The sequence below is a fragment of the Sus scrofa genome, chromosome 1 (genome assembly GCF_000003025.6).
Source record: "Sus scrofa isolate TJ Tabasco breed Duroc chromosome 1, Sscrofa11.1, whole genome shotgun sequence".
Lineage (NCBI taxonomy): Eukaryota > Metazoa > Chordata > Mammalia > Artiodactyla > Suidae > Sus > Sus scrofa.
The window spans coordinates 217,379,094-217,406,918 of NC_010443.5; the positions used below are offsets into that span (position 1 = coordinate 217,379,094).

The 27,825-nt window shown below is 40.6% G+C and overlaps 1 protein-coding gene across 1 annotated transcript in view; it reads right to left on the bottom strand.

The window, feature by feature from the left end:
- SLC1A1 (solute carrier family 1 (neuronal/epithelial high affinity glutamate transporter, system Xag), member 1) overlaps positions 1-27,825 on the bottom strand; it is a 75,151-nt gene that overhangs the window by 12,601 nt on the left and 34,725 nt on the right. The window contains 7 exon segments of the mRNA NM_001164649.1: positions 1,470-1,577; positions 2,712-2,896; positions 5,610-5,708; positions 7,556-7,598; positions 9,353-9,467; positions 11,109-11,201; positions 27,101-27,241. Of these exon segments, the coding sequence (NP_001158121.1) occupies positions 1,470-1,577; positions 2,712-2,896; positions 5,610-5,708; positions 7,556-7,598; positions 9,353-9,467; positions 11,109-11,201; positions 27,101-27,241 (784 nt within the window).

Here is a 27,825-nt window from a genome sequence, read left to right on the forward strand (position 1 = left end):
CTATTATAGCCCTTATCCCAGCACTCAGCCTGGACCACACCGCTGTCTTGCTGGACAGCACCCACCATCTACAAGGGGAGTCAGGGTGCAGTAGGGAGGAAGTAGCCCCTGCTCTCCCAGTCATACTTTAGGACAGACCTTCTTTTCGTTGTTATTCCTGCCTTCCATACTATCCTGTTTCGTGCGGAAATACACAGGCAATACAAAATACACAGGAAATACAAAAAAAGGGCTTAAGAAATGAGACTGAGCAGATGCCATGTAAGTGGCAACTTGGAGTTTACAGATGAGTTATGTGAGGCTGAAATAATAAGAAATGGCCACTGAAAATACAGATTCTGGAGGTCAGGAAGGAGGATCTTACAGAGAGTTTGTGGCTTTGGACTATGAGAAACTGAATTTTAGTTTTCTGTTAGAAACCTAGATGGGTTGAAAGGACAGAAACCAGCAGATGCCCATGATGAAATGGCTCAGCAGAGTAAACCTCAGTCCCATCACAGCCTGGACACAGCCCCTGGCTTCCAGGAAGGTGGATAGTCCCACCTCTATTACTACTGGGGCCCTGGGATTTGACGCTGGCCCTCATACTACAAGAACCCGGGCTTTTTCTCAGTTGGCCAGTAGACTATGCTTTTGGTGAACACAGATTAAGAACCAAATTCCATGCGGTGGAAACATCCCAAAGTAATCAAATTTCAGTAGGTGAGCTGAGGGCTCAAGTTGGGTGATTAGGGACATTAACCTGTGGGAGTCAAATTGATGGTGTTCAGTCATTCCCTTGGTCCATATTCTTTAGGACCTGTGACATATCCTGTCCTTGGGTAGATATTCTGGGGTGCCATTCATAATCTATCCCACCCCATCTCACCTCAAGGAACCGATAAATGGGCTATAATAAATATGCAAACAACCTTTCTTCTGCTGCCCTCCTGCTTTACACAATTCCTACCAGTCTGAAGATTTTTCTAGCACCCTTTCTGATGATGCAGGTGTGACAGTACTCACCAGCCCCACCAGCAGTGCTGGAACCAACTAGCTATCTGACTCCTACTTGCTTAAGTCTGATTTAATTTAGGTCCTACCTAATTTCTTTGACTTGGGGTACATGGGGGATTTTCTTGTTTGTTTAGTTTACATCCTCAAAGAAGTAATGGCCAGGAGAGGGCCAAGAGAGGCTACCAGTGGGATTTTTCTCTTGTTCTAAGAAGTGATTTTTACACAACTAATAGAGACAGAGACAAAACATGGTCCAGGCTGTTCTGCCAAGATCTGGAAATTGGCACAGTGTGATCCACCTCCAGTTCAGCTGTTAAAGGGCAGCCCTCCTCCCCACTGCTCTCTTATCTATGAATCCCATCTTTCCCTGCACATGGGAGAGAAGCCAGTTTTAACCAACTAAAACCCAGGCTCTCAGCAACAATCCATTGGCTCAAATGAGGTCTCTGTTTCTTCTTTTGAGTTTGACATACCCACTCAGGACAGTGGCCATGTAAAGGCCCAGTTTGCGGAATATTTCCCAGTCTTCAACTTCTATGATCTTCCCGGCAATCAGGAACAAAATACCAATTGGCATGTAACTAGAAAGTAAGCAAAACAAAGACATACTTCTATCATTAAGTATTTTCTTAGAGTGAGAATGCTGGGGAATAAATAAGCCAGGGTGCTCATCTTGGCCTGGCTGAATAAGCTGGGAGCAGCACAGGGGACACAGTGAAGCCAAGATCTCAGTTTCAGGCCCTGCTGGAACACACAGGTTTCAGCACCCCTGTGCACCTTAGCTTCTATCCACCTAAACTATCATAAGGGGCACACTTGGTAAGAAGGTGCACAGGATATGTAAACTGGTACATATCCCATACCTAACTCCTAGTAAACATACACCCTGCTGACTGTCACATCTGCAGGTCTTTCTTTAGCTTGACTCTCTAAATATGGCCACTAGGCTCTGTGTAGGCAAGGTCATCTTGTTTCCCAGGTGGTGGTATCAGCAACAGAGCAACAGAATTAGTAGTGCCAGTAGTTCTAACAGCTCTGTTTTGTGGAGCTTTCATTACATGCTTTGCATTGGGTTAAGTATTTTACGTGCATCATTTCACTTAATGTACTTCTCCCCACTCTAGGGGTAGACTTTATTATCCCTTTATACAGATGATGAAGGTGAAGTTCAGCAGGATTAAGGGACTGAAATAACCCTTGACATCACTGTCAATGTCTATACTTTGGATGAAATGTTGAACTAACTTGCTATGAGATAAGCAGGGCAGAGGTCTTCTAGGAAAGACCTAGAAGACTTCTCAAGGGATAGGGTAGATACTCAGGTGGTGCTGCTGGTACGTTCGGCAATGGTGGATGCGTTAGTGCCCATGTTGTGCCAGTTGTAAATATTCTGAATATCACATCTGCATGGGAAGTTCTTTGTGTTTCGATGTGCAGGGAGCTCCTTCAAATCACTCCATTAAGAGTTATTTCTTACATAAATGCTGCCTGAGTGCAAGATGATCAAGGGCTTGGGTAGAAAAGACAATGGCTGATATCTAGACTTTTGTTAGCGAACTAACTCCTAAGTAAGAGTGGAATTACATAATACTCTAGTGTCTCAATATTCGCCCTCTCTAGGGTAAGGTCAGTTGATCAGCATAAACCTCTCCGTTCTAGTTTTGAAGGGTCAGTCATCAGGAGAAGTGAGATGGCATTAACTGGAGTCTGCTCACCACATAATGATTTGAACGATTTTCATGGTTGCATCGCTCAGAGCATTGAAGAAATCCACCAGAATCTGTCCCCTTTCTCCCATTTTTCCAATGACAAGTCCAAAAACGAGGCAAAAAACAATCAAGCCCAGGACATTTATGCCGTCTGAATACATGCCTACGACTTTGTATTCCTTTGTTTTGTTCTGCGGATCAAAATCAAGAAAATATATTGATGCATGATTATCATCTTGTTAGAAGGCATAGGCCCTGAAACAGGGAGATACAATAGCTAAACAAACTAGTGATCTACCAACAACTTTGGGAAATGTAATTAAAAAACAAAACAGAACACCTACGTATGTGTCAGATTTTACTGATCCCACCTTCTGCCATTGAACTTTAAAGTGTTTTTTTCCCTCTCCTGGAACAAATCCATATCTGAATATTTCTTTTGAAGATTTCTTATTCTGGATGTCTTAAATTTTTAATAAGAACTCTAGAATCAAGGTGTTTTTCAGGGTTATTTTAACTGCTAGTTACATTTGGAGTCTGCATAAAAAAGATACAAATTAATAATTCAGGAAGCTCAAAATATTTAGCTGTATGGACATTTTTAGGACATTTTACTATCTGTTTTACCCTGAAAATGAATGCAGGAACATTTTTTTACTCCCTCTTACCTTGGATTACCAATAGGATTTTACAGATATAAAAATTCACCAGATATCTACCACTATGAACCATTTCTTCATTTTATCTTGGGTAAGAATAGCAGGAGATATGCTGAGAGAGAACTCAATCTGAGTTGTGCAGCATGAGATTTACTGAGAGATTTCATAGCGAGATAATGTATTCTGTGTGGTACAAACCAGGTTTATAGAGAATTATTTGGATGAGACACTGGGATACCAATTATTTCTTACTTAGGATCTGATATGACCAAACACATATTTATCAAGCAGCTAGTGTGCTAACTGCATTGGTTGCAGAAGAAGGTCTTCAAATGCAGTTGGACAGATAAGACTGATTATGAGAAATAGGAGCCAGTGATAGCAAGATGTGTGTGTGTAATTTACTGTACAGTCAAGCTGAGTTATAGGCATTAAGCATTATACGGAGACTGGAAACATGAATGAGAGCTATGAGGTTAGGGAAAGCTAGGCCTGAGCCGCAGGTAGCCAGGAGATAAAAGCACAGTCCAGAAAAATGGTAAGGAAAGGCAAAAGGCATCATGCACTGGGTCTCTGTACCCTGCTTAGATAATTCCTACCTATGGAGGAGGTAGATCTAGATAGAATAGATGGGGCTCGCTGAGAAGGAAGCTGGGAACCTAAGGAGTTGCCAGGTCATAGAAGGCTTTCTGTAGGAGGAAACAGGGAGCCAACTGCGGTATATTTAAATTTTTTTTTTTTTTTTTTTTTTGTCTTTCTAGGGCTGAACCTGTGGCATATAGGGGTTCCCAGGCTAGGGGCCAAATCGGAGCTGTAGCTGCCAGCCTGCACTAGAGCCACAGCAGCACAGGATCTGAGCCGCGTCTGTGACCTACACTACAGCTCAGGGCAACACTGGATCCTTAACCCACTGAGCGAGGCCAGGGATCGATCCCGCGTCCTCATGGATGCTAGTTGGGTTCGTTAACCACTGAGCCATGAGGGGAGCTCCCTAATTTGAATTCTTAAATCTAATGAATATCTCTTTTCCTTAAATCATTCCTTCCTGTGTGAAGGCAGAGTACATCAAGGAGAAATTACTACAGCACTACAAATATACTACTCTCTAATCTCCAAGGCTGAAATCCCCAAAGCTCTCAGAGCCCATTAATTTCATTGATAGATTTATGGCAAACTCTTGGTGGCAAAATCTATCCTGAACTGAGATGAGTCTACTTGTAGTCTATCTCTCTAACTTGGCAGAACATTATAAGTTAGCTGCAGAAATACTGATGTGCTTGATTTGAGAATATTACTGCCATTCCCACTTAAGGATATTGTATAAGACATGGTACATATACCACCTGGCCCTTCTAAAGGAGTAAGCTCTGAACTTGGAATCACATCTGGGTAGAATTTCAGATAAGGAACTGTAGGCCTGCATTCCATGTTTATGCAGTCTTGCAAATCTAACTAGTAGTTCCTGAGGTGCCCAATTCAACTCTGAGTGGCAGGGATACAGAAGGGACAGGGCTCATTTATTTTCTCTATGTGGTTCAGTTGGTCCTCATTATTCTCAGAAGTTACACTCTATAAAGTGGCCTCCAACACTGAATTAGTGAATATTGAATCACTGTTCCTAGGGGAAAGAGAGGATTAGGATCCTGCGAACCAAGAGTCACAACATTTTTGTCAATATAAAACCTTGCTTTCTGCGTGTTTCTGTTCAAAGACTCCTTATTAATTATATATTATTTAGTCATTAACAATGAACTCACAGCCAGTGATACTTTAACCTATCCTTGAATGAAGCTTATCTAATGCATGTGTTGTTTTCTCATCAGCCTTCTTGCTCTTGGGAACACTAACTAGACAGCACTGAAGCATGATGCTTGGGGGACACTTCAAAAGGTAAAATCACCAAGACAAAGAACAAAAATGTGAAAAATGTGGCATAAACACACTGCACAAAGGACACATTTACTGTATAAGAGCTGGATCAAGAAGACAGAGCATAACCTTGTTCAACCTCAGCTGGGAGCACGTGCTGGGTAACTTAAAATTTTCACCACTCTTTGTGTGTCTGTGAATGACCATGACAGCATCGTGTGGATTTTGGGCTTACAAATACATTTTAGTGAGTAGGTGAATTCACAAATGTGGAACCTGCAAATAATGAGGATGGACTTATTTCCACCCCCTGATCACTCATGGCTCAGTCCCTGCCTACTGGTGAAGGGAGCAAATAACAGGATGGAAATGGTACCTTGAAAATAGCAGTCGTCATGGTGGCTGTGACAGACACTTCTGTCCCATTCGTCTCTGGCTCACTAGAAGGAGTCACTTCTTCACGCGTGGTTTTGTACTGCACATTGGAAGGAAAAAAATGATCAAATAACACACACAAAAAAATTTATTAAGCTTCTGAGGCTAAACCACAGGAATATGACTTTGGCCAGACAAGCACCAGTAAAAGGTCTCACCTCGGAGGCCTCTGTTGGCTTCAGTTTTGGACGGTATCTCCCATGGAAACAAAAGTGGGATTAAGAAATCCAACCCCCTGACTGCCACAGCCACCATTCAATGGTGTCAAAATGTACTCCGACTTTCATAATACAGGACCAATTAATGGAGCAGTGATGTGAAAGAATGTATAGGTTTTATTTCTAGGTGCTTTAATAGACTGTAGAGATCCTGGCAATCATTTTTGTTTATGTTAATTTATTTATTCATGTATTTTTTTTGTCTTTTTTTTTTTTTTTTTTAGGGCCGCATCCGTGGCATATGAAGGTTCCCAGGCTAGGGGTCTAATTGGAGCTACAGATGCCAGCCTACACCATGGCCACAGCAACACCAGATCCAAGCCACGTCTATGACCTACACCACAGCTCATGGCAGTGCCGGAACCTTAACCCACTGAGCGAGGCCAGGGATCAAACCTGCAACCTCATGGTTCCTAGTCAGATTCGTTTCTGCTGCACCATGACAGGAACTCCTCACGTATTATTTTTAATCTTGAAAAAAACCCCACCTCATTGCTTTGATAAATGTAGGCAGCATGACTTTAATAAACATCAAGAACTATATGGTTGTTCCAAAATCAACAGTCCCTTTAGGGCTGTTACATGAGTGAGATTTCTGTTGAATTCCCTTCCTTTAGCCATGCTGGTTCTGTTGGGCTTCAGCAGAGACGTTTAAGAAAGAGCTAGTATATCATCACATCAGGCATAAATGTCACTTCAGTGGAAACTCTGCCAACACCAAGAACCTTACAAATGACCACTGTGGCTTAACCCCCTAAATAGAGGTGGCTCTGTGCCTTTTGGAGGTCGGCAGGGAGTGATTTAATTGCCATTTTTTGTTGGTATACACTGAGGTCTCTGTTCATGTAATTTATGTAAGTGAATTCAGCAGCTTGTGATAGACTCAGCTGTCCTAAAGTGGACAGATAAACACGAGAAAAAGGCTTAAAGGAATTGAAGTGAAGAGATTGCTGAACTTTCCTAAAGGAACAATCATGGCTTTGTTATGTTGCTCTGTAGAGTGCCAGCAAATGGACACATAAAGATTAAGGAAAAGACCAAATACCAGGAACACTAACTATACATGTGAGTCAGATACTGATTTCCCAACATGTAAGGGAAAGGAAAGAGGAGATGGAGGGCTACTTTTTCTCACTGCATTGTATCTGAAGGTAGTCCAAGTTTCTTCATAAATATAATGTGGCTCTCCAAAAATAGGTACCAGAGGCCACTTTTTTTTTTGCCATGCCACACCTGCAGCATGTGGAAGTTCCCTGGCCTAGCCACAGCAATGCTGGATCCTTTAATGCAATGTGCTGGGCCAGGGATTGAACCTGAGCCTCTCTAGCAACTTGAGCCATGCAGTCAGATTCTTAACTTACTGCACCACAGCAGGAACTCCTAGAAGCCACATTTTAACACACTCATTGTTTGACAGGTTCCTAACTTGATCCAGTTGAGCCCTTTTGGACAGAAGAGCAGTGTAAGCAGTGTAAGCCACCTCACTGTGGCTGGAAAAACCAGGGTTATGAAACAGACAATCACCTGAAATTACTCCATACCATAGGTACATTTCCTGCCATTTTTTGATGGGATAATTCTGTTTCTTGGGTGACAGCAAAACAAAAAAAATCTTAAGTGATAGTGGGGAAGAGGGGAGCAATTTAAGGATAAAAGTCATTATCCTTACCTGCTGGAAACAGGCCTGCACAAGATTTTCAGGGAACATATTCCTGTTGGAGACATGAAAAGCAGTATCATGTTATGGCAAAGGTGCTGTTTTTTTTGTTTTGTTTGGTTTTGTTTTTGTCATACCCAATACACTGATGGAAATGAGTATAACATAGAATTAGTACTCTGGTTTTTCTTCTGGCCTTTGCATAATACTTCCTTATATTAAGATTTACTTTTCCCTGCTGAGCTTCAAGAGCTTCTACCAGGTATAGAGAGCTTCCTAACCAACCATTACACTTAACTCACTCACAGGTAGCCGATATGCTTGCTGTCCTTGGTGAAACACTGCACTGCAGGTGGTCACACACAGTTAAGAGACTTCTTCTGCACATTTCTGTTTTCATCAATGAGAGTCCACTGCACTTGTTCCCCAATTCTTTATGCCAATGGAAAATATCATTGTAGTTATTGAATTATGTACATCAATGCAAAATGAGTAGGAAAAGGAAGGAATGGTTTCTATAAAAACTAAGCTGAATGCCTAGAAACTCAGTCAAGGAAAGTGAGTAAAATTTCTATGGTTAAGGGAGTTCCCATCATGGCTCAGTGGTTAATGAACCTGACTAGTATCCATGAGGATGTGGGTTTGATCCCCAGTCTCCCTCAGTGGGTAAGGATCTGGCATTGCTGTGAGCTGTGGTGTAGGTCGAACACGACTCGGATCTCGTGTTGCTGTGGCTGTGGTATAGGCCGGTGGCTGCAGGAACCCTAGCCTGGGAGCCTCCATATGCCCCAGGTGCGACCTTAAAAAGACAAAAAAAAAAAAAAAAAGTCCTATGGTTGCATTAGGTAAGGGAAGACAAGTGAAATAAAAAGAACAATCAGAAGGATTCAGCTTTCTTTGCAATTTCTTATGGTTTGTTACTCCACTTCATGGATACAATCTGGAAATTATAGATGATGCATTTATAAAGGCAGCTTAGGCAACAGAAATGATATGAAATTACAATCAACTGACACACTCAAAGACAAAACCTTGGCTCTACACCCCAAAACTGGCAAATAAATGTACTTTAAAGTGTAAACAAAATATGGAATATATATCTAACTTTTTTTTATGATTCTTTGCTTTAAATGCTGTTTTTTAAAAAAGTAACTGACCAACCTCTAGCCCTGATTGCTTCAGATAAGAGGGTTTCTCCTGTACAATTAAAAAATGTATTTCTTGGAGTTCCTGTTGTGGCTCAGTGGCTAGCGAATCTGACTAAGAACCATGAAGTTGTGGGTTCAATCCCTGGCCTTGCTCAGTGGGTTAAGGATCCAGTGTTGCCGTGAGCTGTGGTGTAGGTTGCAGACGCGGCTCGGATCCTGTGTTGCTGTGGCTGTGGTGTAGGCCGGCAGCTACAGCTCCGATTAGACCCCTAGCCTGGGAACCATTAGACCCCTATCCTGGGAACCTCCATATGCCGTGGATGTGGCCCTAGAAAAAGGCAAAAAAAAAAAAAAAAGTATTTCTTCAAGTATGCTTCAGAACTAACCATCCAACCCAGCCCAGAATCATAATGCAACCAATCTGCTATCAAAACCTCTGTCCATTCTAAACCCTGACAGAGGAGCCTGTTCCTTCCCTTCCCTCTTGGAACCAGGACGGCTATGTAAATTTTGGGTTCCAGGGAAAAATGAAAATGTATAATGTTTCAAAAATTATTAAAAATTTCAAGATGGTAACAGCAGAGCACTAAACCAAGCATGGGGCCCTGTGTGACCACAAAGGTCACTTGTCTATGAATCATCCTGCTGGCCAGACACTCACCTGATCAGGTCTAACATGGCATCCACTGTACTGATTTCAGGGCTGCTGCCTGTCCTGTCAATTTCATCCATTTTCTGGGTGACACCAGGCTTGATGCTCACCACCAGGATGATACCTAAGGCCAAAGATAGCACCCACAGATCATTAAGAACCTCCCAGGGCACCTGACACCCCTTGTGCATCTATCTTAGAACTGGTGGGCCTGGTGGTACCAGGCAACACTGGGATGGGGACACTGAAGTCCAGCCAAAATGCCAAGCCTAGTGGGGACCTCAACATCTGCCTTAATTATTTTTCCATCTAAATGAAACAGAAGGAACTCTTCCTGTGTGTTTTTAGAAAATGAAGGGGCTGCACTATAGAGGTGCTTCTGGAAATACCTGCTGATAAGAATACTCTTTTTTTTTTCCTTTTCTTTAGCTTATGAGATCAGCCTATGCAGGGGGTGGGGTGAAAATGATTCATTTTCCAACTCAGGGCACTCATTCAACATCTTTCTGTAACGGTTACCCACAGATGCTGGTTATTTTTCTGAAGGTCATAGAGAATTATCTTCCATCCCACAAGCCATCTAATATCTGGAAAGCTGTTGTATAACCCATAAAAGGATGTGGGTTAGGAAGTACTGTTCCATGTGACTCTTGGGGGTGGAATGAGAATAGGAGTTCCAAGGAGAGAGAGTTGTTAGTTCTTATCACTGTAAGGAAGAACTGTCTAAGAGAGCATCTGAAAGTACCATTTTGGCCTATGGAGGTAATGGGTCCAAGCAGGGATGGGAAGTTTTAGGCAAGACCAGGTTGTCTGACTAGAGGGGAATGAAGATGAAAAGGTCCCATGTACTTTATCACTCCTCTCAAGGGGAAATGCCAGTCCAAGGGGATAGGACTTTATGATGCTGAATGGGTCAGTTTTGCTACTGGGAAGAATCATTGGGCAATAGAGGGGCCATGAATGGGCAGGGTCCACTCTTCCTTCTCAGGGCTGCAGAAAAGATATATGCCCAGCTTTTTTCTTTGTGTTGGCCTCCCTCAGGAATCTCATGAGGAGATGTGGCTTTGGTTTAAGGCAGGGTTCAGATCCTCCTAGGTCCCCTGGCCTAATATTACTAAAACTCACCACATTCTCATCACCTTTTATCAGTTCATTAAAGCAAAGCTGCAAGGGGTCAAGCTGGCTGTAACATCTGACTACACTCCCTTCCTCTCTTCCCACTCTGGGTATCCTTCTTAAAAACTCACGTTTTTAAGGTCCTAAGGATGGACCATACTTTCTTCACAAAAGAGTGCCAAAGGTAAAAGAAAAATCATATTCCCTTATCAGAACATTCTCCCTCTTTCAACTGGAATCTAAACTTTGCAAGAATCTTTTAGCTCTGGGTACTATGTGAAATTTGAAATGTACTGAAATGCTATCTTTCTGGAAATACTATATAATTATACTCAACTCTACTATTCTAAACTAATGATCAAGTTTAAAGATTGTATTAGCTCTTGGCTTCACTTCCTTCTATCCAGTGACACCGGTAAGGCACAGAACTGTCACTCATTTTCTTTTCTTACTAGAGACATTAATAAGAAGTACCATGGCTGAAATTCAGTCAGTGTTATATTTGTTTCATATAAAAAGTGCTGTTTCCTAATAGTTTGACGATTGTGCTTTAGGATTTAAAAAAAGGGGTGTATTTAAAAAAGCCAACAACTTTTAAATGAAAAGTCACAGTTATATAGAAAAATAAGGATTCAGAAATAAATTTTACCTAAAATGACAGCGATGATAGTGGTACAGAAATAATATACGACAGCACGTAGACCAATTTTTCCAGATACATTGGAATCCAGGGCAGCAACACCTGAAAGGGGGAAAGGTTGAATTATATTACTGAAAAAAAAAATTACAGGACTAGTGGTGGTTCACTCCTCAAGGTGTGAAATAAAGAGCTGAAAGCTGGCCCTGCTTCTTCGAGGCCTATCTTACACATTTTGTTTGAATAAATGCAATAGGCAAAGGTACTTCATCAAATACAGAGTAAGAAACAAAAGCCTAGTGGGGCACAAGTTCCCCTCTGGTTAATCTCCACTACCTCAGGCCATAGTGCTGTGCCTTTGGCTCCCTTTGGGGGGTGGTTATAAGAAAGACAGGAGTCCCCCTCTGCATTTGCTCTAAGAACTTGATCAAGATTTGCACATGATATTACTCAACATTCTTTTAGAATTCAGTTCAGTATGAAGGAAAAGTTTACTTTGAAGAGCTGAGAAAGTTCTTTCATTGCATAATAAAAATCTTATAATTCATGATTGTTTCCCTTTCTGCCTTTTCTGTCTGCAATCTGAGTCAACTAAAAAGATAACTTTTATGTGTAATTATAAAAGTAATATATATGTTTATTATAATTATCTGAAGAAAAGAAAAAATATAAACATGGAAACAAAAATCACTTCATGTCATCAGCCATAGTTAATATTCTGGTGAATTCCAACATTTTTCTTCCTCTTTTTTTTTTTTTTTGATAAACACAGCTGAGATAATTTTATAGTTTTTAGTTCTCTCTTCTAAATACTGTATTATAAGCATTTTTATTACTATTACAAATTTACCCTGCAGATAATTCTAAAGGCTACATGATCTTCTGTTATGTGGTAGTACCACAGGTATTTAATTGTCCACTTAGTGATGATCTTTAGACAATCTCAGGGCCAAATTCAGTAGTAAGTCACAGTAATTTCACTATCCATCCTTACTAGAATATTTCCCTCTTTTCATGATTTTCAAATTGCTTTTACATTTACAACCTTATTCCATATGGCTTTGATCCTGAGACTTCTTAAAACTTCTGTTTTTAAGGAGTTAGGCTATAAATAAGAATTTCTGAAGGCACAGGTAATTTAAGAGACTTATGACCACACTGTTAGACATAGTCTCAACTGGTCTTTGGCTGCCAATAAAATGCCTGAATGCTGCCTTACTTGACAGGACTGCGAAGAATGCCAAAGACAACTGCAGAGGTGGAAGGCATACAGCCCTCTTTGCTAGAAACCCTTGCCCTCCATCAAAGATGCTTATATAAATGCAGTTAAGGGGTGCAGCTCTCTAACCGGACTGCTTCTATGTGGGATATGAGGCAAGCTGAGAAGCAACAAAATCATCTTTCAGCCAGCTGGTTATTTGGAGGTTTCAGACTACCCTGCCTGATTTCCAAAATGAGAATCATATTTTGAATCAAATGATCACCATAGAAAATGATTTTGAGTCTTCAACACGCATGAGTTGTTCCATAACTGTTTACAAAACCTGAAGTATGAGGTAGCAGGAAAAATGAAAAGGTTATCATGAAGCAATCCTAAGGAAAATGTAGTAAACCTGCAGGATATCAGCAATCACAAGTAGCTTTTATATCCACTCCTCACACTATAAAAAGCCTATATATATATTTAAAGTGACTAGGGGATTATGCTCCTCAAATATAATTGTACACAGTTGATGCACAGGAAAATATCTGTAAGGAGACTATCATCATGATGATGACAAAAAAGTCATCTCTCACTCTAAACAAGCCATTCCTCTGGCTGTTGATTGCTGCACTGGAAGTTAATATTTTCAGAGAAGGGGCTCTGGCCTCTTTAGCAGTCACCCCAGGATGTTGTAAAGGTCTTATTCACCAACCTCCAGAGCTAGATTGTGTAATTACTATAGGATGAGCATATTGCCACAGTCACTTCCTGGAATAACCTTGATGATAGGTTATATTCTCTTCATTTGGGAAAAAGAATGTGGTATGCTGAGTAGACTTTTTTTTCCTAAAGGTAGGGCAATTAAAAATAATCATTCTGCAAAAAATAATGACAAAAAAGTTCAGAGACACTGAAGGCTGCAACTCAGAAACTAATGAACTATCTCATTTTTAGTTTGTCTCTTATAAGAGGAGGAAACAATAATGTAACTATATAAGCTTGCTAAGTGTATTATTTGGTTATAAATTGTTCCTATTCCATTTCCGAGCTTCAGACATTACTTTGATCAATAATTATGTATATCTATAATGGTAAATTAAAAAAAAAAGAAAATCACCAACTTACCAGAACTCCAAATAACCTGTATAAGCATCTATATCCATGACCTAACAGAGGTATATTTTCAGATACATTTCCCTTTGATAGATATCCAGTTTAAGCATCTCCTAGCCCCTAAGACGCTGACAAGTGACAGCTTCACAGGGTGGCTGCAGAACAGTTCTCGGGTATGTATTTTGTGCCCTCTCAGGATTTTCTTCCAGCAGTGAAACAAATTAAATCTATGTGGGTAATTGTTTCCAGCATATGTTAACATGTCTTAATTTGTCTTAATGATTTGGCCATGGGCTAGTGCCTCTGCTTCTATTCCAGGTCCCAGCTGGCAATAAAAGGCTTCATAATAATGAGATTCTTGGTGGAAATATCTTAAACATCCCTCAAAGCAGTCAGCTTGCTTCTCTCTGCTGGAGTACAGCAACTCTCTTATACTTGCTTTCAGTTTTGAGCTTTGTTTCTCATTTCTCAAATCTACCTAGGTCCTATAATTCTCCTGGATACACTGGCATATATTCAAATCAACAATCATACTTCTCTACACCGCTACAGCTACCCCTCTACCTTTCTAGTCACCACTGATTGAGGGCAGAGCTGGCCCCCAAATCCAGGCTCTTGGACGATTTATAACATGATGTTGAGGATATGGGGGGAAGGGAGATTGCCATAAAGAGAGGGAACATACGCAGGCAAACAGTCTCATACGTGAAAAACTTCTACAATAGGAACATTGCTGAACTTAACCTGAGTATAAAATGTTCAGATGGATGGTCTAAACACCCCACCTGCCAATAACAATGATGATGATGATAATTATAATGAAATTGATAATGATGACAAGAGACACTGTGTATCGATCAATGACTACATGTAAAGTGCATCATCTCTAATTTTCACTATAACCCCAGGACGTAGGCATTATTACTCCCGTTTTACAGAGGCTTTGGCTTGCAAAGGTTAAGTAACATGCCATGGTCCTACAGCTGGTGAGTGGTGGGGCTGGATCTCAACCCAGGTTTAAACCAAAAGGCCAGATCTTAACCACTATGTCATACTGGGTCTATCCGTGGGCAACAAAATTGTAGACCAGTGCTGTCTTGTAGAATTTCCTATGATGATGGAGATGTTATGTATTTGTTCTGCCTACTGCAGTAGCCACAAGCTATATCTGACTTGTGAGCACTTGAAATGTGGCCAGTGTGACTAAGGAACTGAATTTGAGTTTCTTTTAATTTTAATCTCAATTTAAGTAGCCAAATGTGGCTAATGGCTATCATATTGGCCAACAGCACAATCTCTAGACCTTACCAGAGTGTCCACCATGTAGTGGGTGTTCAAAAACTTGAATGAAAAAAAACTCAGGCTTAACCAAATTACAGAATTCAGTGCAACTTGTACCTTGATAGCACAGGGTCAGGAAGAGGACAAAGGCATCAGATACATGAGCCATCATCTCCAGGTGTGCTTGTCCTCACATGCTGCCTACAGTGCTCCAAGGCCTGAGGCTTATTCTTTTCTAGATCCCAAGTGTATTAAATACGGTGCTTTATGAATTTTGTACACAGTGCTTTCCATGTGACAGAAAGTGCTGTACTTTATATGGCAGTCCTCTCCTTACAAAGTGAGCCCATTTCAAAGATCCACTCCTGTGTCAGAGATTAGGAACCTGGCAGGTAATCTCTTTAAAAACCACTCACACACAGCAGCTTGGTTTGGTTCCCAGGATGCTGACAAAAATGCTTTTTAACAGACCTCCAAGTGAGAACATATTTAGCATCTTAGTGTTTCTCTACCTTTTATTTTTAGTTATCATTGTGTGCTTCACCCCACTCACACTTCCTCCAGCCATTTAGATATTCTTTTTCTCATTAAAATTTCCACTCCATGAAATTTTAATAGCATAGACAAACTGACATCTGTTCATGTACTAAATGTATATATGTGCTCTTTACATGAAAACAGTTAAGTCCTCCTCCCTGTCCCCTAGCTTCAGAAATAGCTGTTGCTGCCTTAGGGCCATCCTGCTTCTGTTGAGAATGTGTAGTCTAGCTCAATGGATGTCCTGTGAATGGTAACTTAATCCAGACACTGGACTCTGAAGAGAGTGCCTCTCCTTTGTTTCCTCAGTCACAGAAGCCACATTTCCAGTGCTCACTAGTCACATATAGCTTGTGGCTACTGCAATGGACAGCACCAATAGAGAACATTTTCAGCATCACAGGAAGTTCTACTGAGCAGTGCTGGTTGAAAATTTTGTAGCATATGACTGGAGCCAGTGGGACATAGTGGTCAGGAGTTAGGCCCCCTTCACTTAGCAGGGGAGGTCAGATTGTGGGTCCAGCTGAGTCCCAAACAGGTGAAACATCACTGTGCTTTATCCTGGGGTTTGACTCTCAAGGGCCTCCCAGATTCCTTGCTTTCAGGCCATGCCTCATGCCTGGCAAAGTCTAGATGACCATCTCCCCTTAAGAGTCCACTCTCTGAACTCACCTCTGGGAGCTGACACCTGCCCTTAAAGAACCAACAAATGAGAGGGGACTGTGTGTTAAAACATTGCAATGCTGGTGCAACAGGATCTTCATATAAATAAAAGTGTTTCAAAATGTTTATAGCAATGGAATAGTAATTTATGTCTGTTGAATGTAATAAAAATAGGGCTAGAATTTCGTATGTCTTTGTTTTTTATCTTCTTCTAGTAATTCATTTCTATTAGAGTTTCAATGATTACTGATTTGTAACAGATTGGAAATTTTAAAAATTGGGTATTTCCCACCCACCTTAAAAACCGGATGCTCTGTAAAGCGCTGGTACAGAGGACAAGGAACCATGGGCTTTCTGAGGAGCTAGAAGTGTCAGAAAGCTTAGGTGACCAGAAGCCATTTGCAGTAGGTAGCACTCAAATTGGGCAGGAAAAGATAAGCAGGATTCTGCCAAAGATTCTTTGCTTGGCCACACTTTAGTCAGGCTTCTGAACCTTCTCTTAGGCCTACATGTATACTCTCTTGCAAAATCCAGTTTTAGCAAGAACCCTGCTAAGTCAATTTAACCAGAACTCCCTACCCTTGATAGCTGAGCATCCTAGATAACTAATCAGGTCCCTTATCCTCCACCATCTCCCAGATGATTTCTGATTATGCTGGTCTGTCTTGAACATGAATCTTATTGCATTGGCTTAGCCGGAATCCTCCTTACCCCTGATGTTTCCTCTCGATAACTGTCCATCCACTGACCCCTACCCTGTTCCTTGGCTATAAATTCCCACTTGTCTAATGCTCTATTCAGAGTCAAACCTAATCTCTCTCTCCCACTGCAAAATCCCATTGCAGTTGTCCCTACACCTGTCTTTATCGCCCCAGATAAAGTCTGCCTTACCATCTTTAACAAGTATCTTGAATTTTTTTTTTTTTCTTTACCAAGTTCAGTTACCAGTGAGTCCAGGATTGTCCTCCAAAACCAGGGATAGTTTTGAGGCTGAACTGTGGCCTAGAAACAGGGATTTAAGGTTGTCCTTGGAATTTAGGGGCACCTCTAGCTCTTTAAGAAATCACACTTGTTTTTTTCACTTCTGGTGGAGGCCTGGATGAGTTGGGGTGCTGGCTCCTGACCAGAGCAGTAACAATCTATTCGAAATTTTTTTTAATAATTTATTTATTTTCCCACTGTACAGCAAGGGGATCAAGTTACTCTTACATGTATACATCTGAATTTTTTATAAAAACACTGCAAAGGAAAAGTTGCCGTGGGCTAAACAATAGCATGTTTTAAAAATAAATACTCGAGGGCAAAAGACTCCTCCGGGAGCTCTCTGATTAAGCTACCACCCACCAGAGAACAAAATTCATGACAGTCTCTCTCTGCCTTGCCATTAAGGTGTCAGAATTAACTGTTGTTAAATATTTTGGGGGTCTGGCGTTTGATGGTGCCTCACAACTGTGAATGGACACATCATCCAAGAACTCATTGTTGCAGTGTGGCATCCTGTTATCCAGATGACTCCTGTCTCTTTGTCACCTGTAGAGAGACCACCAGCATAGAGAGGAACAAGCATGGGCTCCTATGGGACAGCTTGGTTCTAATCCCAGCCTTCTCTCAGACTCAGTTTCCCCATCTATAAAATGGAGGTTTTAAATGCTTCTTCCTCCTAAAGGGTAACTGTGAGGAGCAAAGCAAACAACCCCATCTTGTACAGCCTTTGTGAGAGTTAGAAAAAAATAGCGATAGCATGCCTAGGGTAGTACCTAGAACTTAAATTTTACTTAGTCAATAGCCTGCATCATTACTGAATGAAATGATCACTAGGAAGTGTGTCACTGGAAGGCACTTCATAAGTGTTAACACATGCATTCCCTCACTCCTTCTGCTATAATCCTTCTGTATTCCTTCATCACATGGCCACTAAAGAGATCTTTTAAAAATATAAATCAGACCATATCACACACAGGTATAAACCTCCAACGGTGCTTAAAGTGAAATAGAAAATCTTTATCCCAGCTAACCAGGCCCCTCGGGAAGGGCACCTGCCCCCAGCCAGGTTCCCTCCGCCAGCCCTCTTCTGGAGCAGACCCCACTCCCTTTCACATCAAGGCCTCTTCCCTCTGCTGGACTGCTTTCTCCTACCCTTCCTTTGACTGCTTTTATTTATTTCTCAGAGCCCTTCCCTGAGTCTCCTCGCTGAATCAGGCTCCCCTGTTTTTCTCCCTTAGCATCCTGTTCATATCTTATTTCGCGATTGTTGTCAATGAGTTCCTTATCTGATGCCCATCTTTCTCACTAGACTGGAAGTGCCTTGAGGGCAGGAGACCTGGATATCTGCCTGTTTACCAATGTTCACCCAGCTTCAGCACATAGGAGGAACTCCTCAAACGTGCTGACTGAATGAATAACTGAGTTATCTATGCATGGCTGCCTGCCCCCAGGCACCTCTTCCCGGGCTGTGGTCCCCAGGCAGCAGAATGCTCTAGATTCTATGTCCTAGGTGCTGCCCTTAAGATCTTTCTGATCTTAGAAAAATGGCTTACTCCCTCTTCAACTGCCTCTTCTCCTCATCTCTAAAGATAGAGGTAAGGTCCCACTTACTGTCATTGGGTTGCAATGAGGATTAAAGAAACAAAAAATTCATTCCCTAGAGAAAACAAGGCTAGATATATTCTCACTTTGTTGATCCAAGACAGCCTGAATTAATACTCCTAGGATGTTAAAAGGTAAGAAGAAAAGAAGTAGGGGGAGCATGCAAAATGCATTTCTGGGCATGTTTCACTTGTGACATCTATTTTTCTTAGAGACATTAATACAAAGAACTCCCTTAAAATAGGTTCTATTACCTCCAGACTATTTTGTGACATTGACAAACTGTTCCCTGGAAAAATGAACTAAAGGCTCTCACTAACAGTCTTTGTCAGCAGGTCTACATTTGATGTTCAAAACATCTGCTAAGAAGCAGCGGGCTGGTTCTTCAGCAGTTCAAGAGCTGTTTTAACATTTTTTTTTTTTTTTTTAAATACCACAGAGGATAGTGGTATCCGTAGTTTGGACCAATATTTTCAGAAGACCCAATGAGCTTTTATAGGAGGCTTATTGTTCAATAAGCATTAAAGACACCTCAGAAGATCTGAGGAGCTCAGCCACTGTCTTCAAAGACTGTGCTTTGACATCAGGAAAGCTAACAGCTCAGTGAGACTTTTTTAGTTTTCTACCATAACGTAATTATTATCAAGCTCTTTCTTTGCTTCTCCTTAGAAAATTGGTAGCTCAGGCATCTGACTAGAAGGTACTTATATTCTGGGCAACTTAATAAACTAGTGGCAGAACAAGTCTTTTCATATTGTTTTCATTTCCAGAGTGAATGCATTGTGTCAACTCACCTGTATTGGCTCAATTCTAATACTGGTCCTGCAGTTTTTTTGTTTATTTGTTTTTGTTTTTGTTTTCGTTTTTTTTTTTTGGTCTTTTGTCCTTTTAGGGCCACACAGGCATATGGAGGTCCTCAGGCTAGGGGTCCAATCAGAGCTGTTGGCTGTCGGCCCATGCCAGAACCACAGCAAAGCCAGATCTGAGCTGCGTCTTCAACCTACACCACAGCTCACAGCAACGTCAGATCCTTAACCCACTGAGCAAGGCCAGGGATTGAACCCACAACCTCATGGTTCCTAGTTAGATTCATTTCCACTGTGCCACCATGGGAACTCCCTGGCCCTACACTTCTGATGCCACTGTGGGGACTGTTAAGAAACCTGACAGTATTAGACAAAAAAGAGTAAATTGAAAATTTATACAGCACTTTAAATGCACAGAGTATTATCTTTACCCCTATTTTACAGCTGAAGACACGTTAAAGTGACTTGTTCAGGGTTTCACAGCTAGTAAATGGCAGAGCTAGGATTCAAACTCAGGCAGTCTGGCTCCTTACTCTGTGTTCTTACCACAGGACTCTGCTGACCCCCTATGATCGATACTGACAAAGATTCTTTGCCTGACCACACTTCAGTCAGGCTTCTGAACCTTCTCCTAGGTCTAACTGGGCATTTCATTGTAAAATCTAGTTTAAGCAAGAACCCTGTGAAGTCAGTTTATCCATGACCCCCAACCCTCAATATCTGACCGCTCTCCCTGCTTAATCAGGTTCCTCAGTCGTACCTTGCCTCAGGTGATATCTGATTACCCTGGCCTGTCTTCAGCAAGAATCCTATTAGGTAACTTTAGCCAGACTCCCCCTTACCTCTGATGTTTCCTCTTAGTAATTTTTCGTCCACTGACTGATCCCACCACCCAGGTCCTTGGCTATCAAGTCCCATGGGCTAATGCTGTATTCAGTCAGAGTTGAACCCTCTCTCTTTCCCCCACTGCAAAAATCCCACTGCAGTAGTTCCTCTACGTACCATGATGGTGATGGTCTAGAGTTAAGTCCGCCTTACCATCGTTGAGTGTCACTGAATTTTTTTAATAATACTTCTCCACCGAGGCTTGCTTAGGGTGTCTCTTGGGAGAGAACAGCACAGAAGTCACTGCTCTAACTTCCTTCCCTTATGCCAACAGCTTATGTCCAGACTGCCCTCCCTATTCCCTAGGAAGGCACACAGGCCCCACGAAGCCACACTCTCACCCTTCCATTCCCATTCCTTCTCCCCAGATTTGCAGCATTCCAAAGTCTTTACTGTCCTCCCAAGGTGCCATGCCTTCTGCTGTTTTCTTCTGCCTGGAATGCCTGCCTTACTTCATCTGATTCCTATCTTTAAAACTCTACCCCAGTGTCCCCTCCTCTGTCCCCATTCCTACAAAGCACTTATCATACAGTACCCCTTTCTTGAGAGACAAGACTTCTCTTTATATCTTGTATGCCCAGCACAGAGCCTGGGACATTTGAGATGGAATGAATGAATGGATGAATGGATGAAGTCTCCCAGGTCAGAGCATTCAACACAGGGGTTTCCTTAGAATCCCCACATGGCATCTCACTCATTTCTTTATTTTTCTTATTTTTTTAACAGGAGAAAAGTATATACATTTATCTAACACAAGTTTTACATGACCTGGAAGCCCTTAGAAAGAATGAAGTCCCAAAGAAATGGCAAAATCTACTTGTGTTTACATTAGGTTGACAAAGAGAGGCAACTGTGGAAAACTGACTAAACTATATGAAGCTTACTTCTTCTTCTTTTTTTTTTTTTCTAATTTGGAAAAAAGGAGATAAAAGGAAGGAGAGGCGCAGAATTCAACAAAATAAAGAATTTGGGGCCTAGATCGCAATGGATATAATTAAACTCAAACAACTGTCTCTCTTATATTACATTCTAGGGTATAGTTGGATATCCAGAGAAAGAACCTTAGATTTCTGGAAATCATCTAAAGTTAAGAATCCACCCTCACATAATTGAAATATAGAACTCACTGGGAAAATGAAACAAAGTTTTGTTCACTTAGAACTCTACAAGATACAATTTTATTAAAGAATAAAAGCACTTAATAAAAAAAAAGAAAGAAACAAAATCAGGTTAACTCATAGTTGAGCAGAGGTGTGAACCAGTCTAGTATGGTTTGGGCAGAAGGAAAGTTCACTTATGGTGGAGTCTCTGGATTTCACTATGTCAGAAACTGAAGCAGGGAATGTCTATCTCTTGACACCTTCTCTTTACTACTGTGGCACGTGGCACATTCCCTATGGGAACTCCATTGTGTATACACACACTGCGCCTCTTCCTTTTTTGGAGAAAAGGCCTTGTAGAAATCCAATTAATATAATGAGTCCTCTAGCTTTAATAGCTGTGTTCTAACATAACAAAAATTTCTTGCTGGTCTTAGGGAAATGTTTAATTCATGTGTACAAAGTTTTGGCTATTTTATTTTCTTAATTCCCAAACAAGGCTGGAAAATGAGGAAGGAGGCTCTTTTGAAATGCAGGCAGAGCCCAGTAGTTCCAGATGTTGCAAATGAGAAAAGATGTACATTCTCAGCCTGTATGATTTTAAGCTCCAGCAGGAGGTTTTAAATTTATAATCCATCATGAAATGGATATTTTTGTAGAGATTGAACTATATTAAAAAACCACCAATGTTTCAAGAAAAGCATGCATACATTTCCCCTCAGCTGAAACTGACACTGAATGCTCTTAGCTACCTAACAGTGAGCTGTACAACCAAGTGATATGTGCATATTCAACTCTTGTACCTCCTTGCCAACAAGGGGACTCATGAACTTGGCAAGCAGCAGACCTGTGGTCCATGACCAAGTGGATGACAGGAACTTCAGCCCCTCGCAGGGTTGGTTTGTTTTCACATGGTAAATAATTGTTTGTTGAGTTAAATTGAGTCTGTTTCAGGACATGGCATGGTTCTTTCCCCAGGAGGGTGTGGGATGGCTTCCTATTACACAGCCGCTTATGAGTAAATGAATACATATCCTTAAAAAAAATGTTCTCTGCAGCCCAAATACCCAATTATGTCAGCACCTGTAAAGCCTGATTTTAAAAACAGGTGTCTCCAAATACCTTGAGACTTCACTTTATTTGCTCCATCCTCCATTCTCCAGTGTCTCTTCAGGACATTTACACACATTATGTGGTATGAGTAGTATTTGCTTGGTATGTTGGTTTGTCACTCAGATTCCATCTCAACAGAACTGCATCTTGAGAGAATCTTGTCTTATTTATCTTGGCAGAGATCGGCTGCCAGCTGGCTTCTTTTTTTTTTGGTAAATAAACCTTTTATTGGCAGCACAGCCAAGCCCGGTCATGTATATATTATCCACTGCTGCCCTTCTATGACGACCAAGGACTGTATGGCTCAAAAAGCCGAAAATATTCACTATCTGGCTCTTTATAAAAAAGAGCTTCCAGATCTCTACTTGAAAGGAAACCCCCTTACACATATATTCTATATTTGACTGTTGCTTAATAAATAGATAACATCTAAGCCTTGGTTAAAACAGCAGAAAAACTTCTGCTCTTGGAGGTGAGATCTAATAGCTGTCATTTCAGCTTCTGCAGCAGGGGAGTAGGACGGTATCTGGAAAAGATGCTCAGGGAATCTCTCAGAGGAGGAGCTGAGGAGCTGTTCCATTCCTGTGCTGGTGGCTCAAGTCATTATAATTTGGATATTAAAGACAATGTGACCTGAGTTTAAACTCACTGGCTGATAACACTTGACCAGGACTTTCCAGAGGCACAATTCTCAGGCATGTTAATTAGCCATTTCCTCTGCTATTTCCCTCATGGTTTGCTATAAATACAGCTTACAGACCCTAATGTTAAGAGGGCCTAAGTACGGATATTCTGCACTAGCGTGAGTGTCCTTAGGGATGAAAATTATGGGTAGGATTCCGTTAGTGCTTATGCTATCTGCCTCTGGAAATGCCTTGAGATTATATCTACTGTGCTTTCTCTCTCTTGCTGTTTTAAAGCAAATTCCAGACATTATGTCATTTCATCCCTTCAAAATTCCACATGCTTTTGAAAAAAGAACATTTTCTTACATAACTAAATGCCATTATCAACACTAACAAAACTCAACAAAAACTAAATGTCATTGTCAGTACCAACAAAACTATCAACAATTTCTCGATACCATCTAATAGCCTGTCTATATTCAAATTTTCCTGATTAATGTGAGGTCTTACCTTCATCACATGAAGAGAGATTCTTCCTACTAAAAAAAAAATAGCTATAAAGCCAGTAGTTTTATGTCATCAGCTTTGATGGCAGAGGTTTTGTTCCTACTTGATAATCTGACAAGATTATGTGTAAGCACATTAGTCTTGGGTCTCAATTTTTGCTGGGGCTCTACCACTAATTTATGTATCCTTAGCACACTCACTCAGCTCTCCCCGGCTTTCAACATGTATTCTACTTTGGCCTAATAAATGTATAAAATAAGGTATTGATTCACTGGACTTATCAAGGCTTTTTGAAACTTGAAAACTGTTCTTCCTGTGTATTTTCCACAGCCCACTTCTGCTTTAACCTCTCAGCTCTGTGCTGGCACTAGGACCACTGCAGGGTTTAGGGGAGGGACCACACACTGGGTAACAGTGGTGCTGAGCTGTGGGGACAGAGAGAAGAATTGGGGAGGAGAAGGGAAGGAAAACTACCAGAGGAAAGGCTGGAGGAGCACAGAGTAGAATCCATTCCAATTTCTAGAAAGGAAGGAAAGGAGTGGGGGAGGGGGATAAAGGAAGAAAGCAAGCACAAAACAAACCAAACAAAAATATGTGTTTGGTTTGAAATGTGTTTGCCTTGAAAATGTAAAGAAAGCTCAGTGCATCACTTTTTCTTACCATTCAGATCTAATCATTGTTATCCATTTGTGTTTTTTGTTTTGTTTTGTTTTCTGCTACCTGTGACATTTGGAAGTTCCCAGGCTAGGGGGTGAATTGGAACTGTAGCTGCCAGCCTATGCCATAGCTCACGGCAATGCCAGATCCTTAACCCACTGAGCGAGGCCAGGGATCAAACCCATATCCTCATGGATACTAGTCAGGTTTGTTTCCGCTGAGCCACAACAGGAACTCCAGCCATTTGGTTTTGACATCAGCTTTTCATTGTTTTGGTCCCCCTCCAACCCCCACCCCCCCGCCCCGGCCACAACCATGGCATGTGGAAGTTCCCAGGCCAGGGATCTAACTAACGACTTGAGCTTCTGCAGTGACAATGCCAGATCCTTTACCCGCTGAGCCACAGGAGAACTCTGACCCTAACTTTTTAAAGTGCATATAGTTTTTTTGGATTTTTAAAATTATTATTTCATTCTTTTTTAAGGGCACATGTATATAAACTTTAATAAAATTTGGATTGTACACAATATTTTGTGTAATCTGCTTTATCATACTACTTTATATTGTATTAGGAACATTTCCACCTTCATTAAATATGTTTCTAAAACAAAGTTTTTAATAATAGTTGCATAGAATCCTCACTTATGAGTATAACATATATTTAGTATAACATATATAATTTATTATCATTATTGAAAAAAATGTTACCGTGAATATCCTTATACCTAGATGTTAACATTTCTCTGATTATTTCTTTATAATAAATTCATGAAAGTAGAAATACTAAGTGGAAAGATCAGATTATGTTCCAAAATGCCCCCCAGTTTAAGTCTACAGTAACTGAAAGTGTACGAATGAGCCCATTTTCCCGTAACTTGCCTCAGTATTATTTTTTCCTTTTAATATGACAATTTAAAACATGAATATAGCAACATTATTCTCATCCTGCTTTATTCATGTCCCTTGAATCTTTGACCATCTTATCACTTTATGTCAAAAGAATGGGTAGTGGTTCTGCTCTCTAACTTCTGTTTAACTACTAGGAGTTTGCTAAAGAAAAAATGTAGAATTTTCCAGACCTGTGCTCCACCTTCAAAAATCAGCTGGGCTATGTGAGTGGAATGCTGCGGATTGCAAATTATTTTCCTAGATTATCTGAAAGGCTGAGCTAGCACCCGTAACAGCCAGAACTGCAAAAATCTCACTAGTTATTGGCTTCCAGGAGCAGGACATATTTTCAAACATCTATATTACACAACTAGTATATTCATACATGTATAGCTACCTTTTCTTCTAAAACTTGGTTTACTGCATCAGTTCTGGATCTGCCTAACCTGGACCAACCTTCCATCCCTTCCTCCATAGACATAGGTATTGACCATTAAGTAGTTTATGAACCCTGTGTAATTGCATGCAAAAGATTAAGATGCTTTGACATGGAGAAAGTTCTAGGCGGTTGAAATAGTAATGCCTACAGAGGAGGGCAGGTAATATAAATGAGTAAAGTGTATGAGGTAATAGGCAATAGGGAGTGGTGGGAACTGTGGCATCCTCAAATGAAATTGCTCCAAATGAACATAATAGCTGTTTCTCAGCTCCAAACCACTGTTGGTGTGTGGGAACCTGGCTCTAATGTTTCCTGATCTTAATTTTCTTTTAGGGGAAGTCAGAAATCTGGATGCTTACATAAAGTCTTCCAAATTTTAAATGCTTACAAAAATTTGAAGTTAAACAAATAGACATTATATGATGCAAATGACTGGTCTGCTGATTTGGCCCTCTGACTACAGGGCCTAAAAGAAGCCAGACATTTCAAAACACATTTATAACCCCTTTAAGTCTGTAATAATAATAATAATAAAAAGCCAAGAACACCAGGACCATTAAGAATCAGGCTCTCAAGGGACTCTAGCCTGACTAGAGTTTGGCACTTCAACAGTTCAATGACCAAATCTACAGCTCAAGCAATGCAGTCTGCTGAATGCAGCAAATCCTGATACCCACCCTCCCTTCCTCCAGCCAGTGTCAAGTACTCTACTGAGAATTAGTCCTAGGTCTCTTTAGTGGCAATGGAGAAAAATGTTTTAGAAGAAAACATGTTAAGAGCCCTAATTCCGTGGTTGTATAAAACTGTGATTTTTAAGCTGGCAACACTAGTGATTGCCGTATTTTACCTATTGCCAGAATGAAGATAAAGATACAATATTATGAAAGGCATAGAGAAGCTTACCATACCCAGACAAATGACATTTTTGTGAACCAAATTAATCTCTATGTACATAAGGCAGCTAGTTCTTGAAAGAGACCCTGAAATTTAGCAATCCATAAGAGAAAAATAATTTCTAAATTCAACTCTGTCACAAGTTCAGATTTAAGAAAACCAAGCTTTCAAAACATGATACCAAGCCATCATTAAACCTTTCCTACAGCATGTGACTACTGGTCCCCTGGGCAAATTTCCAGGGCAAGTATATAGCAAGTTCTGAGTTCTGCGGAGGACTGGACGTGAGTGAGAAGAGGGGACAAGGGACACTGCAGGCTGCTGCTGACAGGGTAGTGGGCAGGATGCCTGTGGTGGAGAAACTGATGAGTAAACTACAGAAATATGATCAAAACTGACGATCATGTTTTGCCTGAGGACACTGGATGACATTTCAGTGACCAAATATGCCTTTTTTTTCCCCTCACAAGACATCATATACTGGTCAAATGAAGAGCTGTGGTGGATGGTGCCATAGGCAGAGCAATGCCACTTTATGAATAATAAAATATTTCACTCAAGCAAATATACACTTTCCAAGTGAGGGGTGTATGTGTGTGTGTGTTGCATCAAATGCATTTTGGTTTCTTCCACAATAAGAGAACCACTTAAGATGATGTGACGACTCCCTAATGATTATAGAGAATATCAGTTTTCTCAAGGTACCTGTAATCATGCTGGATATAATTAATGGTAAAATGACGAGTTTCAGCATCCTCATTAGAATTTCTCCAGGAAAGGAAAAGTAGAATTTCTCCAGGTTAGAGAGCTTGCTGTATTCTCGAACCAAGACTCCTATGACAATCCCTAAGGAAAACAAGGAAAGAAGAGGAACATTGAGTTCTTCTGTACACATTTATATGGAAAAATACCCCACCATACAAATATCAGTGGCAAGAAAAACAATTTAGATGATCTCCCATGAGTCCATTAATGTTAGACTTAAAAAACAAATCACATTTTAAAAGGTAATGAGTAAAAGAACACATTATTCAATAAATCTTTAGAAGGTATAGTTTTCTTCCCCTTCAATTATATTTCTTATCATGACAAAATATCAAAGAACACTGTGAGGAGGAAAAAGAATTCATCTTAGTCACCCCAATATAACTTTTGTTTCCGCACACCACTTTGATTTTGTCCACCTATAGGTATTTTATGTATTTTGTAGTTTACATATCAGTTTACATTTTTCTCATATTCTTTTTATGATAATTTTTCTGATATTCTTCTCTATGTAGCTGTTATAATTTTAATAGCAACATAAGATTCTACTGTTTTGATATATGTACCATATTTTCAAACAACTGTGTTATCCAATGCTTTGCATTCTTTTCAGTTATTTCTAGATATGATGTGTTGAAGTTTGATCCAAGAAGCTTTATATGACA